We start from the raw sequence: 12323 nt of genomic DNA on the forward strand, positions 1-12323 counted from the left end.
TCAAGGGAAATAAACAGCAGTGGCAGCAAATGGGTCTGTCCTGCATGCACTCTTTACCCTTCAGGCACTAGGGCTGTGGGGTCTTTCATGACTGGTGTGATGAGCATGTCCTCATCTACAGATGGGGTTGCAACAGCTGGACATTCTGCATCACAAACACTCATTTCAGAGCCTTGATCAGTTTTTAGATATTCAGACTAGTCAGTCTGCCCTGGTCAGTTATAGCCCACACACACACACACACACACACACACACACACACACACACACACACACACACACACATGGTGAGGATAAGGACATCTGTTATCAACAATCATGGAAAGACAAGTACCATTACCCATGTTTTTGATTTGAACACTTTAATGCTGGCTTGCACGTACATACAGAACACATGCTGTTTATTACACAGGATGCTGTCACACTGAGTCAAATGTTCTCCAGACAACATCACCATTTGGTTCTATTGTACTGTAAGATTAATGTGAACTATCAACGAAGGAAAAACTGAGTTCCACTTTCAATCGAAAACATTTTTATTACAAAAAAGTATTGATAATTCAATCTTGTTACGAAGATTTATTGATTTGCTCCTTTCAAAAGTGTCCTTTAAGAGATAAACTGAACATGAACAATTCAAGGCAATATTCCTCATAGGTTTTCTTTCTTTTTAGTTTTCTTTGAAGCACATCACCTCACTCTTGTAGCAGATCCATGTTTTTCGTGAAAAAAAGAGACCAAATACTTTCTCAAAGCAGGCGCAAAGAAGATGAGAAAGAAAGATGAGGAAAAAAATAAAGAACGCTTCAAAGCTACCACGAAATTGATATCAACTTTGTTCTTTCATAAATCGTAATAATGTTTTGTAAAAAAACCCACTATGGACAACACTCAATTAATCTTAAAGGAATAGATCACTCAAGAATGACAATTCTGTCATATTGTACTCACCTTTATGATGTTCGAAACTGTATGATTTTTCTTCTACAGCAGAACTCAAAAGGAGTAATTTAGGAGATTGTTCACGCTGTTCTTTTGAAAGTTGTCAAACTCCAAAAAAATATTTATGTGCACTATATTGCAAGTCTTCTATAGCCATACAATAGCTTTGTCTGAATAACAGAATGAAATTTGAGTTGGTACTAATTGAAAATCACGCCTTCCATGTGTTCAAATCAATTGATAGAGAGAGAAACTTCTTTGTTGGTGTATTTCTATAACTGCACAAACTACATTGCTTCCCATATGCACTGTATCATGATTTGCCAGGTTTGAATGTGCACAAGCTTTAGCTTGTCAATTCCCTTTACATGCCTATTTTGCATTGGTAATAGTCGCTGTCGCTCATCTCACAGAAAATTAACAACTTTGGGTCACTTTGTCACAGCAAGTTGTTTTCAGTATGAATGAGGCTTTACTTTTAGAGATTTGAAGCAGTTACAAAGTACAATATAAACGTTTGATTCAAAAACACACACCCACACACACACAATAACACAGAGTGAATTGTCACTGTCATCAGTGAAGCTTGGTGGTGAGGGAGAAATTCTAACGCACATTTCAGCAGCTGTTAGAACATATCAATTTATCTCTCGTCCCTAATTTAATGAGATTGTTGACCCTCATTATAACAGCTCTGTTTATGTCATTATCTTGTGATCTGATGGGAACTGACACCCTTGACAGCTAACACTACGCAATGTGCATGTGTTCATTTATGTGTTTTAGTTCCAACAGTGATAAATGCAGAGAAAAATGTGTGTGAATGAGTGTGACTATATCTGTTTTGAATTAGTGAGTGCATTGAATAGGTGTCTGTATTTTGAATGAGTGTGTGTGAGGGGGCATGTATTTTCATGCCCATGTGCATCTGTGATAAAAAAAGGTGCCAGTATTGACAGTCCATAGAGAGTGAGATTTCTCAGGTTTTAAAAGGAAAGGAAAGAGTTAGAGTTTTCTGCAGCTGGGTGGAGACTTTTTTTTGAGAGAGAGAGAGAGAGAGAGAGAGAGAGCTTTTGTGCTCATAAAACCTTGCTTAAAATATCAACTGGTTAGTACTAATTTTGTGCTGGCCTAGTTGGTGGATCAGCAAATGTTGATGTTCACCAGCAAAACTTTGCTCTTGAAGCTGACAAACATGGACTTTCAGGTGAAATTAGTATACCAAGAAGTCCTCTAAGCAATTTTGTATGGAGTAGCATACAGAAAATCTCCCTACTGACAGATATTGCTGAAATAGCTGTCCTGAGATATTACACCTGTCTTTGTAGCTGCGTTTCCATCCACACATTGTTTTTTGCACATTTTTGGGATATCGTAAAAAAATGTAAATAAATTGCTGGATCATGGAAACACCAAGATGCGAATAAAGTTTCAAGAATGCACCTTAAAATCTTTTCGCTTGGTTGAGGAAAATATATATTTTATTCGGTAAGAGGGCATGGGTATAAACTTCCATAGAAACACATTTTGCCAAATATTTTGCCAAGTGTTCTTGTAGAATTTATATAGGAATATAGATGTGTATCAATGAAGTCATAGCTCATCTTGCTTTTAATCTTGTAAAAAAGCCTTACTGGAACACCAGCACACCAGCATCTCGTTTTATGGACCAGCATTCAAAACATATGCTGGTGACCACCAGCTATGCTGGTTTTATTTAGCTTAGTATACTTATATGATGTTGTGCATTATAGAACCTTCTTCCACACCACCCTTGATCTCTCACATTTCTGCTCTCCTACATGACCTACCACATCCACAGAGGAAGCCCTCCAATGCCATTTAATTATCACAGCTTTTGGCTCTGCAATAACAGGAGGCACAAATACATAAGGGGATCTGGAGTGAATGTGTCATAGCTGAATAAAGGGAAAGAGAAGAGGGACAGGCAGAGTACAAATGCCTCACCAAAGACCTTCCTCTTCACAGGACCTGAAATAGGACAATGAGTCAGAGGCATGATTAATACTGCAGTGGTGGCTTTCACCTTTGAAAAATGTATATTTATACATTATTTTATGTATACTGTTCTCCCCATATACAAGGATATAATTGATGGGGATTTATGTATTTGTAGCTTGGGTGTTTTTTTTTTTGTCTGAGGAGGCAATGATTGGTGGAAATAGATAGACTAATTACAAAGTAAACAACTCATTCACCTTGGCATCAGTTTCGTCAAAAATGATCTGAGTGAGATGCTTTTTAGTGACCACTCCGCTCGGTTAAATTAAAGGTGGACATTCTTGCCTGGAATGAGATAATGTTAAGATAATGTAAACAGCCAGTCATAAAAAATTAAAGCTACACAATATGCTTGTCACTGTATGGTATATAATCCTTTAAACCAGTGATTAACTGTGTGTACATTTACTGTGTGTATCTAGATGGATGGATGGATATTCAGAAGTCCACTACTTACCAAAAATCTTTAGTTATGTTGAGAGAAATTGATGTCAGACACCCAATGCCAGTTAAATCTCTGATGCATGAAGAAAGATCAGTTTGTTGATTATTGGTGTCAGGCCATGTGCAGTAAATTAGAGACTGTTTAATGAAAGAGGAATAGGAGGGAATTGTTTATGTAAAAACTGCCTGTTTAAAATCATTGATGAATCTCACAGAGTGATGCATTATGCTTTTGTTTTATGGTTCTGTTGACACTGGGCTGTCTGTTTGCACACAAACTAAACTCTTGTATGACAACCACAGTTTGCTGGTTTGAATTGTATCTCTGTTGGCGCTTCTCTGTCTGGCATTCTGAGGTTCAATCTTTTTTTGTAAGGTTTCCCTAATAATCGTTTTTTTTTTTTCCCTTATGTAGCACCTTGGATGATGAGGCAACTAACCAACGGCAACAGAAGCTGGACAGACAGGTGAGTTTTCTTTTGAAAATAGCCTTCTGTATGCACTGCTAAAAAGAAACCATTGGAAACTAGAAATAGAAGAATGATCGAAAAGATTTACGTCAGGCAGAAGGACAATGAGAAAAAACCATTGACCTATTCAATTTATAGAAAAGTTCTTGTGGAAGTGTTACTAAAGGATAAGTCCTCATTTTTCCTTCTTCTTCAAAGATAGGCCCAAAAGCCCAATCTTTAAAAAAATTAGATTTATTTTTTTTTAGATTTATTTAATAATTTAATATCATTAGAAATACATTTTCAGTTTAACTAGCAATAGCCAGACTGGTGCTATTCATACAGATTTAGCTGGTTGGCTCTCAAATTTCAGACAGATATAGAAAGATTCTTTGACACATTCATTATCAAAGAATCAGAGCTAGGACAGATTTGGGGTAATGTTCGAGGAGACAGAAAAAGCACATATCTTAGCCTTGATGTTTGATCAGCCTTGATGTTTGACAGCTCAAAATTCTTAGTCTGTCATAGTCCTTTCTCTTTTCAGTTGTTAAAAATGTCAAGAGATGGAACATACCATTTTAATGAGCTGCAAACATCAGGAACACAAGCCTCCATTTTCCTGTGATTCTGCAGTGAGAGTGCTATGAGGAGATCTCCTCGAGTGTGCTTTCTTTGCATCTGTTTGTCTGCTGTTGTGCTTTATATACCAGTGGTTATGGCAGAGACAAGCATTATTTGATCCATATCTCAACTCAAGCCAATAGTTTGAGCCCACAACTCTCAGCTGCTCTTTAATGAACCTCCCACTCTCTTCAGAAGACCACACGTCCAAATTACCATATTTATTGCTTTGCATAATAACCCTGAAGAAGCTGAGCTTGAAATTGTTGAGCATCACCTCAGCCAACCTCTCAAACTCTCAACCTTGTACTCTCTATGGCCTCAAAAGTCATTGCCCACTGCACTTCAATGAAATTTAAGGTGCTGTGCAAGCACGTATTCAGAGCCATCTACTTAAATGTTACAAAAAAATGTTATGGCTTATTTAGTAGCGTTGTTTAGCATTAGCTCTGAGAATAGAGGAGATCTAGAGAGCATAGACGGTGAGCGTGTTTAGGCAATGTGTTCACAGATAAACAACTTTTTTTTTTAAGGACATCAATATGGAGATCTGTGTGCACTGCACAAAGGCATGTTTCCCTAAGCAACAAGGTACTACTAATAGAACAAGCTGTGAACAGAAACCCATGGGAGATGTAATCATGTAGAAATCTGAAGCATTATTAAAAATGCATGAACTCATTGTCTCTCTATAATAGAGATCCAAATTATAGAATTTGATCCATGGAAGATTCTGAAGATTACCACATTATGGCATACTGTACTTTAATGGGACTGTACAGCATCGCTCCACCAACTTGGCTCAGGAATATAGGTACAGTATAGAATAGCAATATTACGATAACGAAAAGCAACAGTCCCTATGCTGCAGATGATTCTTTCTTTGCCACCTGGATGTTGAGGCCAAAGTATCCGGCTTCAAACCGGTGATGTCAACTACTGTTACAAAAGTTGTTAGAATGCTTTATCTTTTTTTTCATGGATGAATGCTGAACTTTCTTTGATTTTACATGGCAATTCTGTGTACTGTATATTGACCAATGTTAGTGACAATTTATAGACATTTAGAAATAATTATGAATGTCACAACAAAAAGAAATATACGACTGTTAATTGAAAAGTGCAAAGTTATTTATTTAATGTTTATTCATGTTTGTTTTCAAACATTGCTTTATGGTTTTCTTTTGTGTAGCACTGAATGTCTTTGTTAGAGCAAATGGCAGAGAGTGACTTGTTACTTTAGACTTGTTACACTACTTTAGGTCAGTTTGACCTCATCATGCATATCTCAAGGGACAACTATGGCAGGGAAATCTCTTCTGTGCGTCACAGAGCATTAGTTATGCAGTTGTTCCTAGCAAACAATATTGAGACAGCGCCCCCATTGAGACAGCTCCCCTACTTAATTACCATGGCCCTTTTTTATTATGTTGTCTTACTAGATATTTAAGTGTGGCTTTGCATATTTATATAGAATATGGTTCACAACAGTTTAATTTGAAGTCTATGGAATTAATATAATATCAAAATGATTCACAAATGCATAAACACATATCCATCAATTCGATAAATGCCATACATGCATCTTACTATATACACACAAATGCCTTTCAACATGAAATTCCTAATTAAATGAACGTCCACCTATTTGTACAAATAGAGACATATTTGTGACTCTAAATGTTCCCTTTTGTGCAAATAAATCACATTTTGTGGATGCAACCAAATTAAAATGTTCCAAATGAAACACAAAATGGTCTTGTGGAGCATTGAATGTGCGTTTGTGGATCAAGTGACACGTGTGCATGACATCTTTTTGTGTGTTTTCGGTTTCATTCAATTTAATTTTTAGACTTTCTTTCATTTGGTTATGCCTTGCATGATCCACGCGTAATTTTGTGTAATAAAAGCAGCTACCACTAGATGGGGGGCCTTCTTCACAAGGTCACTCAGAATGCGCAGTTTACAAGTGCCACTTCAAACGAACGGTGTCTGAGATCCACATAAAGGATCAAAGGTTTGTCTAAATTTTTCCTCATATATAACCAAGGATAATGTCCTGTCCAGTGGTGGAAATGGCAGAGATTCACTGGGGGTACTCTATTTTATGTTAAAATGTAAAATATATTTTAAAATAAATTATGTATTCTTCAAACTTTCTGTTCATCCAAGAATACTTGCAGCAATGCAACTGTTCAGCATATACTGTTAATTAAATCTGCTAGTTTAGGACCTGTGAGGAGTCTTTTTCTCAAATTAGAGACTCTGATTTACTTGTTGTGTATCTGGGTTGTACTCTTCTCTCTCTTCCCTGGGTAGATCAAGTTTGTTTTATTATTTCAACACAGAAGTGCATGGAATATCCTTAATCTCTAAAAGGATTTTTAAACAGGTTTGTCGTTTTATTTTGGGGGTCTACTAGAATATGTTTAGATGCTTTAATACATTTAAAATACAAATACATTTAAAATACATATTTTTTCTAATACTGTACATTGCTGCAGCACCTCTTTTCATAACCTGTCTGGAAACGCTCTGTAGCTTCTGTCTCTTTAAAGCCCCCCTTTCTGAAAAGCCCAGTCTGCTCTAATTGGTCAGCTGGCCCAGTCTGTTGTGATTGGTCAACTGCTTGGAGCATGTGTCGGAAATGTAACGACCCTTATCATAGAGTTTTAGCTCCCAGGGCTAAGTAGCCCTTTGGCGGGCATTATGTATTACGTAGTGAAGTAGCTATGTCACGGGTAATGGCTGGACTGCAAACCAGGCGTTTCAGGCAGTTCAGGAGCAGTGTTTTCTGTGGGAGAGAGTAATTCCCTTTGGCATGGACTTTGTGCTTTGTAACTTTGCAGACCTTTTACATGCACAAACAGCTATTTTACACACTAAAGGAAAGGAAAATTCTAAAATGCATAATAGGGCCTCTTTAAAACTGAAATTTGACTTGCAAGTAAGTGTAAAGTAACTTTACAGTAAAGTAACTAAAAAAAGCAATACCTCCGCTGAAAAAAGACACTATATTGCGATTTCCACACTTCATTAAGTTGGACAACCATTTTAACCGTTATAACAAAAACACATTTTTATTTAGTACTAAGTTAACATATTAATTAAATTATTTCTTTAGGATTATTTGACACATTATTTTCTTAGTAGACTGGAGTAATGGCAGCTGGAATTTATATTTTTATTTTATTATAAATAAAAACATAAAACTTTACTTATTACAGATTATAGAGACTATATTTCTGTAATCTCTAACCACATTGCACTTGAGAAATATATTTTTTTTTTCGAAACTGAACATACTGAACATATTTTTTTCTTTTTTGTTCTTAGAAAAATAATTTCCAAATCTACTGGATATTTCCCTTCATTTGCTGTCAGCCACACTAAAACACGGTCCCAGAATTGCGTGTGTGTGTATGTTAAGACTGCAGTACAGTCATTCTCAGCATTTGTTTGTGCATTAAATTACACATACACTTATGTAATTGTGGATGATATTCTGAGCAAAGAAAACAGAAGGATGCACCAAAAATATTTGTGCATCTTTCTGGTGCGTGGATTTGTAAATTGAGCTTTAGTGGATCTGTTGCATGCATGCATGGATCGGTTGCCCATCGATTCCTGTGTGCATCTGTCAGTCTGTTGCATGAATATGTTCTGGCCACTCACGATAGTAAACATTGTGCAACCATAGACACAGAAGATTTCAGGCATTTATGTGCAGAATCTGTAACGCTTTTGTAGGCTATTTAGTAGAGAAAAGATAGAAATACACGTTATTCCCCTAACGAAATTAGCCTAGTTTGAATGGGAGCGCTGGTCCCCCATGAAATTCACTCCGGGAACTCCATTCCCCCACGTTCCTAACCATTTCCAGTTCCTGTCACATTGTAAAAGCCAATTTTAGAGGGTAAATCCTGGTGACAATATGTTTGTGTTACATGTCAGAAGCTTTATAGCTAACAGGATTCCAACACCTGGCCATCCAGGTCTTTGTCCCAGGTCAGCGTTAGAGTCTGCTACTTCAATCTTAACCATGTTCCTGCCAAATGTGGATATTTTATGTCCAGTGGTGGGTTATTTCTGTGGCGGGCGACTTATAAAAATCTTGGAGTGACATGTGACAAGAAATGCTGTCAGACACAAAGACGCGTGTTTGATGAAACATAATAGATTGTATTTTGAAGAACAGATGAAATAATAAAGCTGTTGATGTGCGTATCTGATTCGCTTTGTATTCAGAGGTGCTCTGCTGCCCATAAATGCAGCTCTTCTCATGGAACACGTGCATGCAGAGTGTTCACTGTTTCTGCTGTTTCAGTCATCTGAAAATCATTTGCAACTTCAAGAACAATGTCGTCCTTGAGAACGCTGCAAATGATTTCAGACCATCTCAAGAGGTGCTCTAAGTTTAGTTCACTTGATTTCCTCAGAACATTTCACGTTTACACGCATTGTGAATGCAACATTGCTTAATTCCAAGCAATTTAATTAAATCCATTTGTGGCTGAATACATAACCATACAAAAACAAATTATATGCAGCAACATTAATACATTTTCATGTGTGTTATCATAATTCACTACAGCTTCTCCCACTCATCGTGTGACCTCAAATATCCTTTGCCACTTGGCATGCAATTTGGAGCTCGATGTTGGGAGCAATACAAGTACTTCATCTCCCGGTGCAAATTCCCTTAGCTGTGTGCCCATCATATTCTTGAGCTTGGGAGAAATTCCTCTGTGTTAGTTGACCCAAAGTGTGGAGATTTGCTCTAAGATCAAGAATGTACTGAATTTCATTTTTACTGTTTGAAGGTCCCTCCTCCCAAGCTTCCGGCATGAGGTACGGTCGAAACCCAAACAGTAGCTTGAATGGGGAAAACCCTGTGGAGGCTTGGGGAACCTCTCGCAATGCAAATAATAGGGGTTCGAGCCACTTCTCCCAATTCCTATCATCCCTGTGCACAAATTTATGAATTATATTTTTTAAGGTCTTATTAAATTGTTCCACCAACCCATCTGTCTGTAGGTGTTAAATACTGGTGCAAATCGATGTAGTACCCAATAATTCGTATAGCTTGTGTAGTGTACATGACCTGAATGTAGTGCCTTGATCAATGAGGATTTATTTCGGAATCCCCACTCAGGAGATTATTCTAAAGAGTGCCTCTGCAACACTGCATGCTGAGACGTTGCGCAGGGGCATTGTTTCCGGATATCACGTTGCATTGTCAACCAGAACCAATACAAAGCAATGCCTGCTTGCCGTCCGCTCTAATGGCAAGCTCCATGACAATTCTCTCAAAGGGGGCCTCGATTAACAAAAGTGGGCACAATGGCGCTCTTGGCGTGGCCGGTGGATTCACCAGCTGACATTTACAGCATGCCGCACACCACCTGCGAACATCCCTGGAAATGCCCAGCCAATATAAACGGGCCATTAGTCGGTTCAGTGTTTTATCCTTCCCTAACTGACCTGCCATTGGACTATAATGAACATTTCCCTATGGCTCTGCAGTATGGATGTTGTATCCTCTTTTGTCTTCGCGTTCTGCGTCACTTGATACAACCGATCCTTGATAATTGAAAAATATGGATATGAAAGTGCATCACCTGGCTGGAGCTGTAGGCCATTGATAACGTTCACTTGGTCAAAGGCATGCCTAAGGGTTTCATCTCTCCACTGCCCCAGTGAGAAATCCCCTTTGGGGAAAACCTCTAAGGATAGGAGTGGCCGAAGCCTCCCCCTCCCTTACGTCATCCTGACATGGAGCTGGTGAAGAGGGCCCCAGCTCTGCCTCACCAGCCAAGGCGTTGCACATCTCACATCTAATCGTTTTCTCACGAGACCCATGCACACATATTCCCTTCAAAAGTGTTTTAAATTATGGACAATTAGTTCACAAAATTAGTGGATGGGTTAGGAGGGAATTAACTGTGGCCACCACAGGATAATCATGAATATCCCCATGCACACACCTCACCTTTACTTTTTTAATTGTGCCCAAAGCCTCGTCTTGAACCAAACATTGGTGTATAGTGGTCTGATTGCAGCCAGTATTCACCAAGGATATTTGTTGTTGTATCAACGTTGGATAGTGGTCTATATAATTAGAAATGGGTAAACATGTCAATATGTCACACTTTAATATACGTTAAATGTTTCTCTCCACATGGAAAGTTAATGGGCTGGGGCACCCTATAAAAAGAAGGAAGGTGGTATCTTTTCTTAACAGGAAACATTTTTATATAGTGTTCCTTCTAGAAACGGGGGGTCCTGGTTACTAAACTACACTATTAAGGTTAATATAAAATAAGAACAATTTATGTCACATTCTCTACAGTGAAGATCTTCATTTCTCAATTTATTTCAGGGCAAAACATGAAAAAGTTGTCATGCACCATCTGCTGAAAAAAAATAAATAATAATAATCTGACCCGAAGGTGGCAGCCCAATCAAGTCTTCTGCGTCAGACGCCGGAACACTCTCTGAAGTAGCGGCGAGCTCAGCATCCAGCTCGGGGGGCTCAAGAGGATAGGCAGACTGGCCGTGAGGCGAGCCGCTGTCACCCCGAGCCCGGGCGGAAGTCAACAAGCGTGTCGGGGGGCGGGTGGTTCGTGGGGATGTACCAGGCGAAACCGAGCCCGCTGCCATCCCCAAATTGCCTCCATTGCCAGCCGGGTTGTCCTCAATCCCGTGGGAAGAAGGAGCGACACGGGGGGCGGCTGGAGTGGCGTTCCTTTTTAGTAAGGTTCTTGCAGTGAGAACACAAACAATCCACAAACGCTGCCTCGGTGTGATCGAGGCCCATACACACGAGGCAGCGCCTGTGACCGTCAGGAGCGGAGAGAACTCGACCGCATCCGGGAACTACACAGGGGCGGAAAGGCATCTTTATAAAGACGCATCCTGAAAAGGATGTTCAACGCCACTGTGAATTGATCTTTTATAGAATCAAACTCTTTCACAATATTCTCTTTTAGACAACGCTGTCGAAGCGCCCAGGGGCAAAGCTGCATTGCTGTGCAGAGAAGGAGAAAGCCGCTGATATGCACCGTAGATCCAGCAGCCTACGTTCTTACTGCCCTGCAAAAGCAAAAGACCTTAACTCACTAGAGTGTGAAACTGAGAAAAATGACTTTAAAGTTTCTGTTTTGTCCAGACAAAAGTATTATTGGTAGGACTCCCAAAATTTCACAACTAGTTGCTATACAGAAGAAATGTTTGTATGCAAAAAATCTTGAGCTCAAAATTGACCTTTGACCCTTGTTTGGCAGTTAATGTACTCTGCCTTTGTATCATGTGCCAAAAATCAGGAGTCATGCAAAGGCAAAAGGTCAGTAACTGACATATAATCAATATTTACTTGCTGTTCACCATACTTACATCCATTATAAGAACACCTAACCAAGGTCTAGTCATCATGGTATTTGTTTTAAATTATATAGAAGACCTTTGGTTGTTCCTATTTAGTGCTATAATGATCAGGATAGTGCGGCAACACTAACACCAGTTAAACAGTATAACAGATAAGTTACTTTGCAGTACAGTATGTACAGTATGAATAAATACAATAAATATTTTCACAATAAAGATAATTTAATTATAATTGAATACAAAGGTATATGTATTTAAATGCAAGATATAGAGTAATAATTAATTAAACATTAGACCAATACATTAGAGATTAGAGACTGCTCATTCCAAGTTTTTTACTGCGCCTAAATAAAATCTTACTGAAAGCTAATTTTTTGAGATATCAACCTAAAATTTGGAACACAACTTGTCAGTAGGTATAGCATTCTTGAAATACAACCATTTAAGTTTGGA

At 38.5% G+C, this 12323-nt stretch overlaps 1 protein-coding gene across 5 annotated transcripts in view; it reads left to right on the forward strand.

Moving 5' to 3' along the window:
- LOC127652094 (tubby protein homolog) overlaps positions 1–12323 on the forward strand; it is a 109381-nt gene that overhangs the window by 56213 nt on the left and 40845 nt on the right. For 4 of the 5 annotated variants that reach the window (XM_052138180.1, XM_052138452.1, XM_052138339.1 and 1 more), the window contains one exon: positions 3824–3875. The exons of the other annotated variant lie outside the window; for it this stretch is intronic. In XM_052138180.1, the coding sequence (XP_051994140.1) occupies positions 3824–3875 (52 nt within the window). The remainder of the gene's footprint in view (positions 1–3823; positions 3876–12323) is intronic. 5 annotated transcript variants of the gene reach the window in all.

The sequence above is a fragment of the Xyrauchen texanus genome, chromosome 1 (assembly GCF_025860055.1).
Source record: "Xyrauchen texanus isolate HMW12.3.18 chromosome 1, RBS_HiC_50CHRs, whole genome shotgun sequence".
NCBI lineage: Eukaryota > Metazoa > Chordata > Actinopteri > Cypriniformes > Catostomidae > Xyrauchen > Xyrauchen texanus.